Source organism: Pipistrellus hanaki, assembly GCF_964339955.1.
Source record: "Pipistrellus hanaki genome assembly, chromosome: 18".
NCBI classification, from domain to species: domain Eukaryota; kingdom Metazoa; phylum Chordata; class Mammalia; order Chiroptera; family Vespertilionidae; genus Pipistrellus; species Pipistrellus hanaki.
In genome coordinates, this window is record NC_140520.1 from 28,064,139 (window position 1) to 28,084,834 (window position 20,696).

Here is a 20,696-nt window from a genome sequence, read left to right on the forward strand (position 1 = left end):
GAGCTCTGGCTATGTCCCGAAGGTCTGGAGGGATGTCCGGTCTAGTTAGTATTTTAAAATTTTATTATACTTTTATGCCATTGGGCTTTTTAATTTATTTTGTTTTCCCACTGATTTTTAGAGATAGTGGAAGGGGGAGCGGGGGAGAGACAGAGAGCTGATAGAGACACATTTATTGGTTGCCTCCTGCACACCCCCTAACCAGGGCCGGGGATGGAGCTTGCAACTGAGGTACGTGCTCTTGACCGGAATAGAACTGGGACCCTTCAGTCCACAGACTGACGCTCTATCCACTGAACCAAACGGGCTAGGGTGTGACTGGGCATTTATCTCCCCTCAAATGACACCCTCCTGGTGGCCCTCTCTGATCCTAGCACACACCTGCAGTGGACTGTTTGCTTGGTCTCTGGAGCCTAGCCTGGGGCTATAAGGAAGATGCTGCTTGTCCAGTGAGCTCATCAGCCATAAAGATCTGGCTGTGCTGATTGAGATAGCCCTTCCCCTGCATGCAGGCAGAGCTGGTCACACGCAGCGGCTGAGACAGCAGTGGGCTGAGTCAGGCTTGGGCCTTGCTGCCTTCCTAGGCTTTTGTTGGCTATGTCCCTAAGCTTAGTTAGGACTGGGGGTCAAATCCACATTATTACAAATCTGGAGCTCTCCAGCCTATCTGCATCAGGTTGCTAGGTCTTCTGAAGCAACGCACCAGAGACTGGGTGGCTTAAACAACAGAAACGTACTGTCTCCCGCTTCCTGAGGCTAGAAGTTCAAAATCAAAGTGTCTGTAAGCTTGGTTCCTTCTGAGGGCTTTGAGGGAAGGATCTGTTCCAGGCCTCTCCTTGGCTTGTAAATGCCATCTTCTCTCTGTGCCCGTCTCTGTGTCCAAATTTCCCTTTTTCATAAGGACCAGTTATAAGGTGAGCAGAATCCATCCTAAGGATTCCATTTTCACTTGATGAGCTCTGTAAGGACCCTTTCTCCAAGTAAGGTCAGATTCTGAGATACTGGAGGTTATGGGACTTCAACATTTGAATTTAGGGAGACACTGCTCAAACGTAATGCTCCCCCTCTATGGTCTCTCACTCAGTGCTTTAAACTCCAACACCTAAGTACTCTGCTTATGCCCATTCTTTTTTTTTTTTTTTTTAGGTCTTTTAAAAAATACATTTTATTTTATTTTTGTTTGTTTGTTTGTTTTGTGTTTTTTTTACAGAGAGGAAGGGAGAGGGATAGAGAGCTAGATAGGTTGATGATGAGAGAAACATCAACCAGCTGCCTCCTGCACAACCCCTAATGGGGATGTGCCTGCAACCAATGTACATGCCCTTGACCAGAATGGAACCTGGGACCTTTCAGTTCGCAGGCCGACACTCTATCCACTGAGCCAAACCAGTTTTGACCTTTATGCCATTCTTACTGATGACAGCCCAGTGCAGCTGGGGTCTCGTGCAGTGGTGCACAGCTCACTGTAAGCACGTATTCTGTCTGGACTGGGGTTCTCTCATCAAGTGCCTGTTATGGGATCTACAGGCCTTGAATTTCAGGCAATAACTGGAGATTTCATCTTGTTCTGTGAGGCTCTGCCTGAATGGTACTCTTTATCCTTATACACTAATAGACATGACAATTATTTATATAGCGCTCAACGAGTGCCAAATACCGTTCCGATCACTTTATATTAAGTAACTTACTGAATCCCCACAAGATCCTTTGAGCAGGGAGCTATGATTTACCTTGTTCCAGCTCAGATAAGAAACCGGGGTCTGGGTAGCTTAGAAACTTTCCCTGAGTCTGTGGTAATCGAGGGAGTTGGGCTTTGAATCCCAGTACTTTGAAATGAGATAAACAATTGGGTGCGAATCTCCAGACGCCTTGCCTTGCTTTTCATTTTTACCGGAGCGTGACTGAATAGACGAGGAAACCGAGACGCAGGACACTCAGCCAAGGTCACCCAGGTAAGAGGCGGAGTCCGGGCGGGATTCCTGCTCTGGGGGAGACCCCGAGTCCCTTCCGCATATCCTGCTTGCACAGGCCCACGGATGGCCGGGGCCACCTCCAATCCCTAAACCTTGAATCTGGGGTGAACAGTCTCCACCCAGCAGGGTACTTATGGGGCATGAAGGCGAGGTGGCACCCTCTCTAGACTTAGTTCTGACCTCCCCGTCGCTTCCAGTGCCCTGGACCACCACCACACCCTCCCCCCCTCCCCCCCGGGGCACAAAGTGTGAGTGAGCCTGAATCTGCACATTTTCTCTGTGCAGGTAAGGAGAGGGGCGGGGCCGCCCGCCAGCACGGAGTGTCATATTTTTCGCAACCGGCCAATCGGGAGAGCGGGGGGCGTGACCACACCTGGGGGGCGTGGCCAGGTGGCGCCTGGGGGGCGGCGATGACGTGGGCCGGGCGCACCTGGGCGGAGCAGGTAAGCGCCGGAGCGGGACCGGGAGCCGAGCCCGCACTCCCTGCCTGCGCGGAGCCCGGTGCTACCTGCCCGACCTGTCGAGGAGCGCGGCGGCGACGGGCGATCGCAGCTGGGGACATGGTTCGGGGGGACGTCCGCTTCTGGTAGCCGGATTGAGGAAAGGTGGGGACGCCAGCTTCTGGAGGCTAATCTGGGGTTTTGGGGGGTAGGGGTGGTTGGGAGGGACACTCCGCCAGTGGAGAAAGGTCCGCTCCTGAGTGTGCGGGGTTAGAAAAACTTGGGGACATCTGTACTTTTTTGGGGTGGGGTGGGGATAGCCTGTGGGTTTGACTGTCGTCCTTCTCCAGGTAGCTTTTGGGGTGCCCGAGCCCCGCAGCGCTGGGCGCTCCCCAACCCCACACTCGGTCGACTCTCCCTTTCCCTCCCCGCCCCACCCGCCCTCGGCTCCTGCCACCCACCCGCCGTCGGATGGAGCCGAAGGAGCCTCCACCCTCTGCAGGCTCGCTGGGCCACCGGCCTCCGTATTTCCCAAGAGGGGAATTCCCAGGCCCGCGGGCCTTGGGTGCTGGTGGGTGTTTGGGGGAGATCGGGGGTGGGGGCCGGCCAAGAAGGCCTTCAGCCAGTTTGTTTTCTCTCCCGGGGTTTGTTTGGCACAGCCCGGTTCCCACCCTGGGAGACACCTGTGCATTTCCAAGTAGACAGGCTGGGTGCTGGGAGGGTGCCGCCGGGCGTGGTTGCTGCGGGTGAGGCCTCTTCCCGTCGTCCGGGCTGGAGGGCCGGTGGGGTGGAGAAATGTGGAAAGTCTCCCAGGCCGGGCTGGAAGGGAGGCCTGAGGGGTCACACTTTACAGGGAGCCTGCTCGGTGGTAAAGGGGTCATCCCTGCCCCAGCCCTGCTCTCGATGGAAAGTGGAAGCCTGGGGAGGGAGAGGAAGAAGGCTGCTGGGGAGCCTGGATCGTCCTTTAGGAATGAGGACAGCAGCACCCAGTACCCTGCGCTTCCCCCCCTCGCTGGCCCCCAAATTCAGTCCAGCAGAGAAGAAGGGCACGGGGATTATGGCTGTCAACCCAGAATTTACCCCTGAGCAGGGTGAGCTAAAGGAGGCCCGACTGGGAACCTGGAAGTTGGCATTTCAGTTCTCTCCGGGAGGCAGGGAAAAAACAGGACTGCCGCTGAGGCCCATCTGCAAAAAATAGCGGTGTGTTTTATTCTGCGGAAAACCTCTGACAGCCGGATCTCAGCTTTGGGGTAGCTGTGGCCGCTGGAAACTTGTCTGGGCAGGAGCTGCAGAGGGGGCAGTGGGGTGTTTATAGAGGGCCTGGCCCCCTGGAATGGGGGTATGAGAGCGCATGGTTAGTGCCTGGGGGAGGTTGAAAATGTGCCTGCTCAGTGCCCAGTATGAAGGGAGGCGGTAGGTTAGCATTTTTGCTCTTTGGCTGGTTCAATACATGTTGGATACACAGGCCTTGAATTTCGCTGGGATGGCAGCTAGAGATGCCAGGGCTGAGTTCAACTGGGCCGAGGTGGTTCTGTGGGCATTGGGATTTGGGTGGTGAGGGTGATTGGAAAGAGAACTCTGATCTGAGTGTGTTTGAAGGGGGTGTCATGTAGTCTTCTCCCAGCCGCTTCATTGGCTCTCCATGCTGTTGGCATCTTTGTTGGTGTTTTTGGTTCACTGTTTCGGTGTGTAGAAGGGAGAGATTTGGATGGCGGGGTGCAGTGGCAGGACTTGGTACAGCACATTGATTCAGGGGTGCTGGATCCAGGCCCCAGATACAGCGCTTAACTTTTCTGTGTCTCAGTTAACCCAGCTACAAATGGGGATGGAATCAGACACATTAAGTAAAAATACATGTAAAAACTGTAAAACCTGTGTAGATAAAAAGGGTTGTTGTTACCATGGTCTCATCTGTTGAAGGCCATCGTCTTCTGTACCAGTAGTTCCCTACGTGGGGCACAAGCCCCACAGGAGGAGGGGGGCAATTTGATTTTTAAGGGGGGCAATTTGAGAATGTGTTATTAACAGTGAATTTTTTGTTGTTGTTGCATTTCTTATGGTCCCAGGGGCCTCAAATACAGCATCTAAATATATATTGTGACATGTTTATGTATTTCAGTTCTCTATTATGTTTTGAAACTTCATTTGCTACTTTTTCATATCACTTCATATTATTATTATTATTTTTAACAATTTCTTCCTCAGTCCTTCACCTGTGCTTTCATTCTCTTATTTTTCTCTTTCATGGATGCCATGTTCTTTGGAAGCTTGTTTAGACCAAGTTACTGGCCTTTTAGGCTTCCTCCACGTGAAGAGGACTTCACTTTTTGAATAATGAGAAACATATGTCACGGGGGGGGGGGGGGAATCAGGATTTTACAGATGCTTAGATGGGGCATGGCCACAAAAAGGTTGGGAACCACTGTTCTATACCTTACAGTGGCCAAGAAATGTCTTAGCTTCCTGTGGTTAAAAGGAATAGTACTCGTAGTTTTTTTAAAAAAGTATAAATGGAAACATGTCATTGCAGGAAAAGATGAATCATATATAAAAATATATAGGCAAGTATAAAATTCACTCATGATCCTGTCACCAGGTAACCATTGCGAATGTCTCGTTGCATTGGTGTATTCTTTCATTTCCCTTTTAAAATTCTGTGTGTACCTGTACACGGATCCACATGCATGTTGTTACAAGATGGAGATACTACTGGGCAGTCAATAGCATATGCTGCATTTTCTCCCTTAACTTCATATTGTAAACATTTTCCCCGAATACAATAAAAATTATTCAGCTGCCCCGTTCTTAATAGCTGCTTAATATTGCAGCCTGTGAACATGTAATTAGCCATTCTCCTCTGTTATTTGGTTGCTTCCATTTCCCCCCTCTCTGCCTGTTTTCAGAGTCTTAGTTACTGGGTGGCAGATGGGGGAGATCTTGGCTGACTTCCAGAAGGTGGAGGAGGGCAAGCTGGGGCGGGTTGCTCTCGGGTACGGCCATCTCGGGAGAACGCTGGGAACCAGGGCTCTAGATCTTAATCACCCGTCTCTATGGGTGGCTGCTTCTCCTTCCCCATCACTATGTGCAGTTCCTCGTGTTGACCTGGTTGCCTTAATTTTTTCTTCATGGGCTGTGGATCAACTAGAATAAACACTTTTCTTCAAAGTCCATGATCCATCAACAGGTCGATTTCACGTGTCAGACAGGCCCAGACACAGGACTTGGATGCTTTGCAATATACATTCTCCAAAGCCCCTCGCTAGGTTGACTGGTTGGCTGCCCATTCTTCTATTCTTTTCATCCTTCCCTTGCCCCTCCCCCTCCCAGTAGGCTAGGACTGAGGAGGAGAAAGTAGAACTTGCCCTTGGGAGAATGTGTTTCCTCCTCCTTATAAGGTAATGGTCTCTGGGCTTTGATGGCTTGTGTTGCTGCCCTGCAAAACAACCTAAACCAAGGCCAAGACCAGGGGGGTGGGGGAACAGGGGGCACTTGAATTCTGCATGCCAACCAGCCTCACCTACCCACTGAGCTGTGCTCCCCAGGGGGAAGGTTTCAGTTGCAGGAGATGGTAATTGGGTCAGAAGGCTCAGGTGAGAGCAGGTCTTGCCTTGCTCTTAAAGTGCCAGGGCTGAGTTGGCATTGGGTTTTCCCCCATTGGATGGAAGTCTAGCTGGGGAGAGAAGCGGAGTTATGGTCCAGCCCCTCAGCTAAGCACCTCTGAATGGGAGCCTTTCACTGTCTCAACCGATTTGGTTTCTGAACTGTGATCCAGGTAGGGGTCTTTCTGGGGATAAAGGCGACTTATTTGTCTTCCTTTCCTCCTCAGGGCTTTATGGGGCTTGAGCAGTTCTCATGTGGATTTCTTCAGGAAGGAGTCTGATGGAAACATTGAGCTTTAGTGCTTAGTAACTAGCAGAGTGCTGGACACTCAATAGCTGATGGCCAACTATTTGCTGAATGAATGTTAGTTTTTAGGTGTTTCTTTCTCACCTTACATAAAAACAAACTAAAATAAGAACACCAAAAAAATAAATAATAAAACTCTAAGGACAGCATTCCAGGCAAACAATTCTTCAGTGACGAGCTTTTCCTTTGGGCACATGATCAAACCTTTGTTTACTGTTGTGAGCGAAGGCTGCCTCCAGTGCTATCTGCTATGTCTGGGTATTTTTATGAGATTTAATTGCAGACTTTACCCAGGCTGGCTCCTGCAACCAGCCAGCTCACCCCAGCCTCTGGGAAATAAGCAGACCCGGGTCAGGAGGCCATCTGTGGTTGGCAAACTGCGGCTCTCGAGCCACATGGGGCTCTTTGGCCCCTTGAGTGTGGCTCTTTCACAAAATACCACGGCCTGGGCAAGTCTGTTTTGAAGAAGTGGCGTTAGAAGAAGTTTAAGAAATTTGGCTCTCCAAAGAAATTTCAATTGTTGTACTGTTGATATTTGGCTCTGTTGACTAATGAGTTTGCTGACCACGGTTCTAGGGTTTCTGAGCTTGACCAGACTCGGCTGCAGGGCAGGGTCCTCAGAGCCTTTGTCTCCAGCGTTCCCAGGTCCTTTTCCACGCACTAGATTGTTCTGTGGATAACCAAATCAGCCCCCCCTCCCTTTTTTTTTTTTCTGTACAGAATCTTTGGGTGGCCCAGAGAAAGGACAGCTGACTCAAAGCCCAGCTCTTCAGATCCTGGTGGATATACTACCTGCTCTATGTAAGTGAGGACTTTGGAACTGGGACCCCCCCTCCTCCCCTCTCTGCCCCGAGCCATGAAGGTATCGTTTCTTACTAAAATATTACCATTTATCTTTAGTTATCTAAAAAGAGAGCATGTTTCAGGTTTGTGCCCATATCCTTATTGTTTCCATAATGATTTTTCTTCCGTCTCCTGAGACAAGTTTGAAAAGAATAATTTTCACCTGGTTGGGGTGGATCCGTGGTTGACCTATGAGCCAGGAGGTCACAGTTCGATTCCTGGTTAGGGCACATGCCCGGATTGTGGGCTCGATCTCCAATGGGGGGCGGGGGGAGGGGCGTGTGCAGGAGGCAACTGGTCAATAATTATTTCATCAATGTTTCTATCTCTCTCTCCCTCTCTCTTAAATCAATAAAAAACATATCAAAAAGAAAAGAGTAATTTTCTTTCTCTTCTAAAGCCCTTGGTACTTCAGGAAGGACTGTGTTCCAGCAGAGATGACATCATCTTTTCATTTTTCTGCTCCAGGATTTAAATAGAAGAAATGTGATCTGCTTACATGATAAGTCTGATTTGGCTAGAGCATGAAGTATAAATGGCTTTGGAATAAGAATCAAAAGAACCCTTTAACCTCTTTTCTTTCCTTCCCCACCTGGCACAGTTTATTCCCATATTTAGTTTCTCTGCTGTAATCTAATGAAACTGTAGCTCTATCATAAGGGAACAGTGATGGGAAAAGTTCCCAGCAACTGGCCTCATTCTCCTGTTCTCCCCATCTCTTCCCCCTCCCCCACCCAGATCATGGCCCTCCACCCCCGCAGAGTCCGGCTGAAGCCCTGGCTGGTGGCCCAGGTGGACAGTGGCCTGTACCCTGGGCTCATCTGGCTGCACAGGGACTCCAAACGCTTCCAGATTCCCTGGAAACATGCCACCAGGCACAGCCCCCAACAGGAGGAGGAAAATACCATCTTCAAGGTAAAGAGCCTCACCATTTGACTTACATGTTTTCCATTCTCTCTGTTGGGTTTTATGTTTTATGTTATGTTCTGGTTTCTCTTTTGACATGAGGAATACCCTAAATCCAAAACGCTGATGCAACAGTGTTTATGATGGGGGTGCCCAAACTTCACAGGCATAGTAATTTCTCCTGTTGGGGCACGTCTGTGATGGATGAGGTCATTTATTCTTTCCCGCTGGTCCAAGGCACTCAATTCACATTCCAAAGGATCCGGGGTAAGGTTGGCCAAACTCCTGTGAGTTGTTCCAAAAGCTCCCAAGTGTCAGCAATGGACTCTTCCTCTTTATTCCCTCGGGGTTCTTGCTACAAAAGAAAGGTATTTGGGCCTGGGAATGGCTCTTCAGACCAGGGCAGGACTACTGAGTGTCTGTCATCAGGCTCCTAGCATAATCTGTAGGATGGGTGTAGAGGACCCTTTGCAAGTTTTTCTTTTGATATTGACATATTTTGCCCTATCCATGCCTCTGCTTAAAAATTAGTGATTTAATTATGTTTTCATTATTTTTCCTATAAATAAATATCTTTTCTATAAATAAAAAGCAGCATAGGGGATATGGTCAATAATATTGAAATAACTATGTATGGTGTTGGGTGGGTATTACACTTATCAGGGGGATCACTTCATGAATTATATAAGTGTCTAATCACCATGTTGTATACCTGAAACTAATATAATTTTATACCTCAACTGTAATTGAAAAATAATTTAAAATTTTAAAAATTGAAAATTACATTAAAAAAAATTTGTTGTGATACAAGAGTCATTTTACTTAACTGAAAACAAGTTTTAACCACCTGGCAGGTTACAAATGTTAAGTGAAACCAGAGCTGACTTGGCCAGACGTAGGTGGGAAGCTGCTGTGGGCAGGGGTGTGATGTGGTTGGTAACTTGCGAGCCTGCACCTCATCCCCAGATCAACTTCTCTGTGCTGGTCAGTCTTCCAGCTCGTGAGTAACTTTCGTTACTGCACCCCCAAGACACCAAGAAGTGAATTCACGCTTTGTTTCCTGACTGTAAGCTGCAAGTCAGAAGTGAAATTCAGTCTCTACTGTGGGCCTGTCAAGATCTTGCTGAGATTGGACCGGGAAAGGTGGGCTCACATCTTAAAGGAGAGCCATCCTGGAGATGTCTCCCACCCGACTCAGTTATGTCAGGTGTAGAGAGAGGAGGCAGAGAGAAAGTTGGCCCGAATAAGTAAATGAGCACTTAATTTAAAATTAAATAATGATACAATAGGGATAGGAAAACATCCGTTTGAGTTGGCACGGAGGGGGGATGGGCCTACCCTGCCTGTCCAGCTGGTCTGAAATGGGGTTTGCTGTTGACGTATCTGGTGGTGGCTGGCTATGGAGGGAGAGGCTGGTTCCTGGAAGCCCCACTCAGAAGAGCAATCTGCGTGCTTAGGGCTTGAGAAAAGGGGGCGGTGGGAAGCTGCTTTGTCATTTCTGTGTATGTGTTTGCAGGATGCTAAGGGAGAGCTTTGGAAGTTAGGAGAAAAGTGAGGCTGCTTTCACAGATCCAAAGCTCTGACTGGCCTTTGACAGGATGGTGGGATAAGGGTGGGGGCGCTAGCCTTAAGTGGGTGCCTGACCCACACGCTAGGTCCATTATGCCATTTATTTCTCACAGCTCTGGAAGGTTGTAGATGCAGAAGCTGAGTCTCTGAAGGGCTAAGTAGCTTGCTGAAGTCACACAGCCAGGACCTGGTGGGGTCATGATTGGAACCCAGGCCTATCTTCTTCCCCATTTTCATCCTGCCCCTTCTGACTGGGAATTGCAAGACCTGTCTTCGGGTCCTGCTACCATCAATTGCATGTGTGGTCTTGAGCAAGTCACACAATCTCCTTGGGATTTAGATTTCCCTTCAGTAAAATGGGGATGAACCCGGTCTTGCTTGCCTTGCAAGGATTGTTGTGAAAATTGAATGAAAAACGTATGGGAAGGGACTCATAAATGATCATAAAAATGCAGGGGCTATTTCCATCTTAGGAAGAGAAATAGGGACCTGTACAATGGCCAGAACCTCAGAAGTATGACTCAGAACAGGTTTGAACAAGTGATATTTATAAATCACAGTGATGGCCTTGTGGTGGGTGCTACCTTCTGCTGCATCAGTATGGATCCTCCATGTCATCTGTGTAGGCCCTGGTGTGTGTGTGTGTGTGTGTGTGTGTGTGTGTGTGTGTGTGTGTGTCTGCTGTGTGAGAGAGGGTGAACAGACTTTGCAATGTTTCTGGGCATTAGTAGGCACTCACTGCAGTTTCCTATTCCTCAGGCCTGGGCTGTGGAGACAGGGAAGTACCAGGAAGGGGTGGATGACCCTGACCCGGCTAAATGGAAGGCCCAGCTCCGCTGTGCTCTCAACAAGAGCAGGGAATTCAACTTGATGTATGATGGCACCAAGGAGGTGCCCATGAATCCAGTGAAGATATATCAAGTGTGTGACATCCCCCAGCCCCAGGGCTCCATCATTAACCCAGGTGAGGCCTCAGCTGCTGGGGAGAAGGTGGATCATTTGTCAAGTTCTAGGCTGGACTCTTAAAGAAATAGTTGACTTGAAAATTGCTTGGCTTTTTACATTTAAGACTGGTAAAGCAAGAAAGCCTTTCCCTAGGAGGGACCCAGAGAACAGAAGATGTAAACTCAGCAAAATCTTCTTGCTCATTTAGGGGGATAGGTACTAGCCTGATTGCTTAAAGCTTTAGAAGGTAGAGGGAGTATAACATAGATTTCTACCAAAAAAATAGCTACTTGGGACTTAGCACGAAGGACAGAGGCCAGGTAGTTTAGAAGAAAGAAGAGATAAAACCTAGAAGGTTTGAGTTCTAAAGCTGGTTCTTGTCCCTTCACTACTTGTGGGACATTGACTCAAGGCATTTGACCGAGCGAGTCTCAGTTTTTCAGCTGTAAAATAGGGATGCTCATCTTTCTTGCCTAGTTCAAAGGCTATTGCAAGAATCAATTGACGTAACATGTAAAAGCTCCTAAGTTCTCTTTATAAATGTTGATGTGAGTGGCCATTTAGTTGTAGGATACTTTTACTAAGAGAATACCACCTGATCCTGCTATATACCCAATCCTTAACAAGAAGTGATTAAGAGCCCGATATTTATTTTTATTTATTTTTTGAGAGCCAGATAATTTTGATTTGTCCTCAGCGGATCTGGTTAGGCCCTGCCAGGAGGGAAGGGTCTGTTCTCACATTAAGCTTACAAAGGAGAGAAGTTGGTGTCCTGAAGTTCTTAAAAGAGATGCTAATGTGTAGGAAGAGGGTTAGAATACAAATTAAGAGATTTCTGTAGAAGGGAGTAAGGGATACAGTTCCTTAATAGGGGAGGGGAAGAGAGCTTACATAAGGGCTCTGTGGGAAGAGTTGGAACCAGGGATACACTTATCCTCAGCTTCCACTCTTTTTGATTAGGGCACTGAGGGTGCACACTGAGCCTGGAGACCCCCTGTGCTAGCTGTCCCTAGCTTGTGCAGTGGGGTAGCTGCAGCACTCACAGCGGAACCTGAGGGGTTCACTTGCAGCTGTGTGCCTGTTTCTTGGTAGGATCCACTGGATCTGCTCCTTGGGATGAGAAGGATAATGATGTGGATGAAGAAGATGAGGAAGATGAGCTGGATCAGTCACAGCACCATGTTCCCATCCAGGACACCTTTCCCTTTCTGAACATCAATGGTGAGTAGGGGTGATAGGTGGACAAGAGGGGTGAGGAGGGCTTTGACCTTGCTCCCGCTGACCCCACCACTGCACTGGGAGCCAGGCTGCTGGTCTGTTAGCAAATGGGGGTCATAGGCAAGGGAACTCTGCTAGCCCAGTTAAAATTTTTTACTAATTCTCAGTCCCACATACAAAACTTTATACATTTTGCTGATTTCTTTCAGGCCAAGTTGCAGGCATCGTTTTCATGAATTGTAGGCAGACTCTTCTGCCCTTTTCCTCAATATAAATTTTGTCACTTCCTGAACAGGGTCTACTCAGCTAAGGCTCTGTGATGGGAATGTGTGGTTTCTACAGCCCTCATTTCTTGGCTCTGATAGGATTGATCTGCTAGGGACTTTTCTTTTGTGGATTTTTAAATAATTTAAAAAAAATTAATCTTTATTGTTGAGATTATTACAGATGTCCCTCTCCCCCCCACCTCCACCCCCCAATAACTCCCCTCTACCTGATTCCTATCCTACCCCAGGCCCTCAACACCCTATTGTCTGTGTCCATAGGTAATGCATACATGCATATATGATCTTTGTTTAATCTCTCCCTACACAACCCACCCACACACCCCTTTACTTCTGAGAATCATCAGTCTGTTCTATTTCCATGCCCTTGATTCTATTCCATTCACCAGTTTGTTCTATTCATCAGACTTTTTAATTTTTACATTTAATTGTTGATAGATATGTATTTGTTGTCACTTTGTTGTTCATATTTTTTATCTTTAACTTTTTCTTTTTCTTCCTCTTCTTAAAGAATACCCTTCAGCATTTCGTATAATACTGGTTTGGTGGTGATTAAGTCCTTTAACTTTTTCTTGTCTGTGAAGCTTTTTATCTGACCTTCAATTCTAAATATAATTTTGCTGGGTAGAGTAATCTTAGTTGTAGGTTCTTGTTATTCATCGCTTTGAATATTTTTTGCCACTCCCTTCTGGCTGGCATAGTTTCTGTTGAGAAATCAGCTGACAGTTGTATGAGCACTCTCTTGTAGGGAACTGTTTTTCTTTTGCTGCTTTTAAGATTCTCTTTGTTTTGACCTTGACATTTTAATTATGATGTGTCTTGGTATGGTCCTCTTTGGATTTCTCTTGTTTGGGGTTGTCTGTGCTTCCTGGACTTGTAAGTCTATTTCTTTCACCAGGTAGGGGAAATTTTCTGTTATTATTTCTTCAAATAAGTTTTCAATATCTTGCTCTCTCTCTTCTTCTGGCACTCTGTAATTCAGATGTTGGTAGGCCTGAAGTTGTCCCAAAGGCTCCTTATACTATCTTCATATTCTTTTGTTTTTCATTTTGCTTTTCTGATTGGGTATTTTATCCTTCCTTGATTTCAAATCATTGATTTGATTCTCGGGATCCTCTAGGCAATGTTGAATCCCCCTATATTATTCTTTATTTCAGTCAGTGTATGCTTAGTTTTTGACTGGTCCTTTTCTTTTTGGCATTATCACTAAGATGCTTGAAAATCCAAGTGCCTCAGAGGTTTCTAGAAGATTCTTGAGTATCCTTATAATTGTGGTCTCTATATCCAGTAGTTTGCTTTCTTTCATTTCTTGCATTTGTGTCATCTTTGTGTCTGCATTTTGGCTGCTTCCCTGTGTTTGTGTCTATGTATTGGGTAGCTGCTAAATCTCTTTTAGTTGATAGAGAGGCCTTGTGTAGGTGCCTATAGGGCCTGTGGCTCAGCTTACCCAATCACCTGAGGTGGACACTGTTAGAACACCCCTTTGTGGGCTGTGTGCACAGTTTTGTTGTAGTTGAACTTTGATTGCTGTTGGTGTCACTGAGAGGAATTGAGCTCCAGGCCAATTGGCTGTGGGGACCAGCTGTGACTACAGTGGGAGAACTGCTGTGTAGGAGACACCCTTACAGAGCAGGACTTGCTTCAGTGGGGCTTTGGCGTTTCCTAAGTCTGCCCTTGAATATGTTGCTTATGCATGTGAAGAGTTGTAATGTGGTATGGTCTCACACTGACCACTGGGTACACTGGCTCTTGGGTCTCCAGGGAGGTGCAAAGCCACTGCCTGGGGCCATCCAGCAGGAGCTAGAGAGATCTGCAGATTCCTCCTCTTTGTATTGGGTTTGGAAATGCCCAGTCGAGGCCCAGCTGTGAAGCAAGGCAGGCTGGTGCTGGTGCCAGGTCTTGGGCCTTTTATTGATGGGTTTGGGAATCCCTGACCCAGCTGTAGCTTGTCTGACAAATTTTTAGCCGGAGGGGAAAAAAAGACCATTCATATGCAAAAGCTTCTGCTCACAGCTTGGGTAGGGTTATAAATTGGGTGGGATTATAAATTGGGTGGGGCGGGGTCTCAGGGAATCACCAGGGTGGAGCAAACTAAAATGGCTGGCAGTTAGCCCTGCACCAGGGAGGTCCCAGTATCAGAACAAAGACTGCTGTAAGCACTTCTAAGTTCCAACCCTGATGCCAGACAGTCCAGTTTCTCCCTGTATGGGTCTGCGTCCCCCAGAGCCTCATCTGGCACTGGAGCTCAGAGGAAGTGAGAGCTTGTAAATTAAGTTCAGGGTACTGACCTTTTAAGAGGAGCAGCTGGGTCTACAGCAGCCTGTGTGTCACTCAGGCCCAATTCACACTGGTTTTTTACAGTCCATAGTTCTTAATGCCCGTAGGGACTTTTTTCCCCAGCTTTGGAACCCTTGGCTGGGTGTCTGATGTGGGGCTGGGACCCTTTGCTTCTGTGGGTGGCCTCCACAGAGGCTATCTCCCTCCCAATTATCTCCCTCCAGCCCATTCTGTGCCTCTGCACTTCCTACCAGTCTCAGTATGCTTTCTTCTTTACTTCTCTAGTTGAAGTACTTCCATCCAGCCAGATTTCTGGAGGTTCTGGATGATAGTTGTTTTGTTTAGTTGTAATTTTGATGTGGATGTGGGAGGCAGCAAGAATGGGCGTTTACCTATGTTGCCAACTTGGTTCTCTTTTTTGTAGACTTCTTAAATTCAGCTTCCCAGGACAGATGAGTTGAGAGGTTGGAAGGTCAGTGTGTGATAGGGCAGGTACTGAATTCTCCCATTGCTGTCCAGAAGATGCTTCAACACAAGCTGAACTGCTCCTCTGCAGCATCTTTGCTGGAACTGCCCACTAAAATGGTCCTTGACATGCATTCAGTTGAGCAGCTTTCACTGCTTTTCTAATTTCATCTGACTGCTATGGGTCAAATGAGATACTTGCATGCTTCCTTGGACCCTTTTTGGGAAGATGTGTGGCATATATGAAAAACAAAAAAGTAAAATGGGTACATAGATTTAACCAGACAAAGGGTCCAAGAAACATTAACCTCTGTGATTTCAGAGCTGTTGGGGCAGAGGAAGAAGAATTGTGGAAGAATAGATGCTTAAGAGGTGAGGCTAGGAGGAGATATCTGTAGACTTTTGAGTGAGCCAACCCGGCCAATAGCAAAGAAATAGATGGGTTTTAAAAAATTATTTTAAAAATAGCTTTATTTGGTCACTTTTGAATAAATAATACTTACATGATTTAAAATTCATAATGGTATAAAAAGGTAATCAGTGGAAGGTTTCCCTTCCATCCCTGTCTCTGAACCTCCCAATTCCTTCCCTGGAAGGTCCTTGAGTATCCTTCCAGATGATTAATGCATGTAAAAGTATTTGTTTTTAATGGAATTCTGATAAATTAACACTTACTCAAAGCTAATAAACTGATTCTGTTGAGTTCATTTTATGAAAGATAACCAAGTTCTGTTCAATTGCAGGGTTCAAATTTTACAACAGGGAACCTCTCATACATGCCCATACTGATTTAACCCCAGAGAAAACTCACCCCTCGGTTAATCTTCAGCGGTTTTCATGACTATGAGTTTATGGGAGAACCGATATGATTAGGTTTCCCAGGAGCAAGTGTTTCTTGTTGTGTTAGTTGTGGGGATCCGTGACGGGCTGCCACATTTATCTCGGTCCAGTGCTTGACTCTTGTCTGTTGACTTTGTTAGGTGTTAGAGCCTCAGACCAGATGCTGTGCATGTGTGGCGCCCCTGCCTGCTCAGCCACATCCTTCTGTTCTAGGTTCGCCCTTGGCACCGGCCAGTGTGGGCAATTGTAGTGTAAGCAACTGCAGTGTGGGCAACTGCAGCCCTGAAGCAGTGTGGCCCAAAACGGAACCTCTGGAGATGGAAGTACCCCAGGCACCTATACAGCCCTTCTACAGCTCTCCAGAGCTGTGGATCAGCTCTCTTCCAAGTAAGTGAGCCCTGGGCTTTCTTGATGGGTCTTCAGCTTCTAATAGAGTCCCTTGCTGCTTCTGTTTCTTTGCCTTGTGTAGAATAGCTACCTTTTCCACAGGTACCTTCTGCACATGGTTCCTGGCCAACTGATGATGGGTTACCAATGCAGAAATAGGCCAGCGGATGTCGAGTTACCAGGGCAGAAATAAAGAGACATTAGCCTATGCCTAACTGCCCATGAGGATGCTCTGATTGGTTACAGCTCCAGGTTACTCACCTTTATGTGGGTGGGAGTCCTGGTTTTATCAGTTTGACTAGGGGATTTGAAGAAAATTTAGTTTGCTGTGAGCTGCATGTTTTTTATAATATATTGAAAGATGAGTTGGTATTCTTGTTTCTCTGGTTTCTTTAAACAATGAGACAAAAATATGACACAAGCCAGATAGCTTATTTTCAAGCTCCTTCTAATGCCTATAGATACAAAGACTCATTATGCAATGGGAAGACCAGGACTCAGACCTTAGCTTAGAGGAATTCTAGCCCAGAGGGTGTGGTGATTGAGCAGAGATAGGATAGATGGACCTTTGAACTGTTTGCTTCAAGACAGCCTTTTGCGTGACTGTCTCAGGGTTATGTTGATGTCTCCCTTTGCTGCAGGAAGGATAACTATGGCAGTGGCCTTCCTGAATGCTGCTAGAAAGGTGGCTCAATCTTGATGGACTTGTCTGAGTCGTAGGGATAAATGGGCAGAGCAGCAGAGCAGGACTCTCACTGTCCTTTCTCATCTTGCAGTGACTGACCTGGACATCAAGTTTCAGTACCGTGGGAAGGAGTATGTGCAGACCTTGACCGTGAGCAACCCCCAGGGCTGCCGGCTCTTCTATGGGGACCTGGGTCCCATGCCTGACCAGGAGGAGCTCTTCGGTCCTGTCAGTCTGGAGCAGGTCAAGTTCCCAGGTCCGGAGCACATCACCAATGAGAAGCAGAAGCTGTTCACCAGCAAGCTGCTAGACGTCATGGACAGAGGACTGATCCTCGAGGTCAGCGGCCACGCCATTTATGCCATCAGGCTGTGCCAGTGCAAGGTGTACTGGTCGGGGCCATGCGCCCCATCACTTGTTGCTCCCAACCTGATTGAGAGGCAAAAGAAGGTCAAACTCTTTTGTCTGGAAACATTCCTCAGTGGTGAGTCTCTTTTCAGAAGGTTGATGGGTGGGAAGTGGTCCCTGGAAATATATCTTCCTCCATTCCTTCCCACTTTCCTGGCTCTGCAAAGATTTTAGCCAAAAAAAAATTTTTTTTTTTTCTGGAGGAAGTAAAGGTCGAAAAGAACAGTAGTTCTGAGAAATGAAAGTGACCTGGGCAACAAAGAAGGTCATTCCACTCCAATGCTATGTACTTAAGCGCTATTTCTGGTTGGTTTTTAGCACCTTTAGTGGCAGAAGAGGGAAACAGCCTTGGCATTAGCTCCCAAATGCTACCATTTTATCCTTAACTTGGGAAGGTGACCCTGTTCAGCATACTCAGCAAAACGTATACTCTTCTCCTTTGAAAAATATCAGAATGGTGAATTCAAGCAGGCGAATTTAGGGAGAGCACTGCATTGTGAATTTTACAATGCGGTTTGAACCCCAAGTCTAACTCAGTGGTTTCCTCTGAAATGATGAAAATGTTCTGTATTTGTGTTGTTCAGTATGGTAGCCACTAGCCACTTGCGGCTATTGAGCATGTTCATGTGACTAAGAAACTAATTTTAATTAAATTGAATAGACACATAATAGGATGGTATTTATGGACGAAATGGCCCAGTACACCAAACTTGCTCTCCACCTTCTGCAGAGCTCATTGCCCACCAGAAAGGACAGATAGAGAAGCAGCCGCCATTCGAGATCTACTTATGCTTTGGAGAAGAATGGCCAGACGGGAAACCCCCGGAAAGGAAACTCATCTTGGTTCAGGTGAGGCGACAAGGGTGTGTCAATACCTCTTTACCTTTTAAGCAAAGCTTTAGCTCCTAGGTCTGAGGCAGAGCCCTGAACAGGGACCCATCAGACTGAGTGGGTTTTAATCCCATCAGAGGGAGTAGCAGACGTGAGCTTTGCACATTGCACAGTAGGTCCACAATGGGGAATACAAGGTCCTCAAAGTGGGTGACAGATTTAGTGGAGACCTTTAGCTTTCATTCTCTTACTGACATTAGTCTTGCTGAAACCGAACAGGATATGACCCTTGCAGCTTTTTTTTTTTTTTTACAAAAACCTTTCAATTACCTTTAAGATCACAATCTTATTCTGGGAAGTAAAACCAAGATCACTTGAGTTTGGCCCCTGGGTTTGTACAAGACTAGGCAATAGATGAAATCTGGGTAAAAGTCTTGCTAAATTAGCAGTTATTTATCTAGATGCCTGATATGATGCTACATCTAGATTCTTGACCTTCATGTGAACCAACTTTTAGAGTAAACCCTAGTAGGACAGTTCAGAGAGATGAAGGCATATCCTACATCTAGAGTGGGGGAATCCCTTAGGGCCTCACTGGTCCTTCCTTCAATCTTGAGTCACTCCTGCTGTTGAAAAATACCCTTTCCTCAGCAGATTCCTGTGTGCTCTGTGTCCCGAACAGGTTATTCCGGTGGTGGCTCGGATGATCTACGAGATGTTTTCTGGTGATTTCACACGATCCTTTGACAGTGGCAGTGTCCGCCTGCAGATCTCGACTCCAGACATCAAAGATAACATCGTTGCTCAGCTGAAGCAGCTGTATCGCATCCTCCAAACCCAGGAAAGCTGGCAGCCCATGCAGTCTACCCCCAACATGCAGCTGCCCCCGGCCCTGCCGGCTCAGTAATCACCCATGCCATCTTCCTTCTCTTTTTTACAATATTGTACATATGGATATTTTTTATTATTCAGATTTAACCAGCTTGTAAAACCTGCTTTCTTTCTAACAATGTTAGTAGTTTCTGACTCTCCAAATAAGTCTGGTTCTTAAAAGTTGATTTAATTTATGGAAAAATCACCCTTTGTACTTTCCCTTTCTTTTTTTTTTTTTTTTATAAACGTCCCAAATGGTAGTAGAACTGTAGTAGAAGGAGATTTGGACACCAGGGTTCTAACTACGGCTTTACTCTCAATGTACGACCTTGAACCAGGTCATTTAACCTCTGGGCTTCAGATTCATTACTGTAAAGTGAAGGGGTTGGACTGATGCCTGAAATAATGCCAGCTTTAAAACTCTGACTCGATGACTTCATTCTACTTGTACAAGGCAAAGCTGCCTGGAACAGAACCCTTCTGAATTGTTCTTGTACCACTTTTTTTTTTCTTGCATACATTAAAGTTCCCTCAAGCACTGATTTGTCCAGGATTGATCTGTTTGACCTGTTCTGCTAGTAGAGTAAGCCGGCTCCCTGATGGGGGAAGTGTGAGGGAAGGCAGCCAGCTGGTTGCCTAGAAACCAAACATGATATCTAAATAGAAATGGGTGCCAAAGTCTGAAAGTCACCCGACCTGTGGAGTAAACGCTCATAAATTGAGCTTCTAAAGGGAAGCTGTCAACACAGAAGGCCCGGATCCTGTGGATGAATTGGTTGGCTGGTGTTTGCCTCATCACCACTCGGATACCTGTGTGTGTGTGTGTGTGTGTGTGTGTGTGTGTGTGTGTGTATGTGTGTGGCAGATGAGTATGTAACTTGCTGGCAGCCTGCATAAAGGAGAGAGCCCTCTTTTTTTTTTTTAAAATTCTCTGAGGAAGACCTGGGGATGAGCTGGGCATCTAGGAAAACTCTGCTGAGTAGAAAAGGGACAGTTCCTTGTTGTTTGGAGAATTTTACAGCCTTCTTATCATTTGGGTTATTTGCATTTGGGAGAAATAGGGTGCTGAGTGGGTTAAGGCTGAGGTGAAGAAGGGCTGGGAAGTGTTTTTCTAGAAAAGACTCACCTTAGCACAAACCTGCTTGTCTCCCTAGCGGAGGTAGCCGGATGTGAATAATGAGGTGTTGAACTTTGCATCTATAGGTGCCACGAATTGATCTTATCTGTTAACTTCTGCTAGGCCCCTGACCCTTTACCTCTTTTTTTCCTTCTTCTTTTTTTATGGGTAAAATCACACATGATTTAAATTCCAAGGACATCGAGCAAAACATGATGCTAATCTCTGGTAGCACACCCAATCCTCTTGAATACTGATGGCTATGGTGCCAGACCATATTTATTATTATTTTTAAATATTTTATTTTTTAAAATACATTTTTACTGATTTTTTTTTACAGAGAGGAAGGGAGAGGGATAGAAAGTTAGAAATATCAATGAGAGAGACATCAGCTGCTTCCTGTACACCCCCTACTGGGGATGTGCCCTCAACCAAGGTAAATGCCCTGGATGGGAATCAAACCTGGGACCCTTCAGTCTGCAGGTCCACACTCTATCCACTGAGCCAAACCAGTCAGACCATATTTAGAAATGGCATCAGACCATATTTAGAAAGCCCATGTCTAGTCTGCTATCCTTAAACCAAGCCACCTCCTACTTGCTATTGGAGTCACGCTAGCTGAAAAGTTAAGCTAGTTTTATTTCAAAACCATAGCTTCAATTTAACCACAGGTGTCAGTAGGATGTATTTAGAATGCTTAAGCCCCAAATTTAGGGTCTCTAAGGGATC

The 20,696-nt window shown here is 46.5% G+C and overlaps 1 protein-coding gene across 1 annotated transcript; it reads left to right on the forward strand.

Moving 5' to 3' along the window:
• Positions 1-2,399: 2,399 nt before the first annotated feature.
• IRF6 (interferon regulatory factor 6) lies at positions 2,400-19,391 on the forward strand. Its single transcript, XM_084865488.1, has 9 exons — positions 2,400-2,578; positions 7,040-7,120; positions 7,901-8,077; positions 10,397-10,601; positions 11,675-11,803; positions 15,880-16,053; positions 16,830-17,222; positions 17,877-17,995; positions 18,660-19,391. Exons 3-9 carry the CDS (start codon positions 7,904-7,906, stop codon positions 18,882-18,884), a joined length of 1,419 nt encoding a protein of 472 aa, XP_084721614.1. The 5' UTR covers positions 2,400-2,578; positions 7,040-7,120; positions 7,901-7,903; the 3' UTR covers positions 18,885-19,391.
• Positions 19,392-20,696: the final 1,305 nt, after the last annotated feature.

Bases quoted from the DNA above. Each gene is read 5' to 3' on its own strand.
- IRF6 (XM_084865488.1), top strand. From the start codon at position 7,904: ATGGCCCTCCACCCCCGCAGAGTCCGGCTGAAGCCCTGGCTGGTGGCC. The intron at 16,054-16,829 runs GTAAGTGAGCCC...CTCATCTTGCAG, and splicing joins GTGGATCAGCTCTCTTCCAA to TGACTGACCTGGACATCAAG. The intron at 17,996-18,659 runs GTGAGGCGACAA...TGTCCCGAACAG, and splicing joins GGAAACTCATCTTGGTTCAG to GTTATTCCGGTGGTGGCTCG.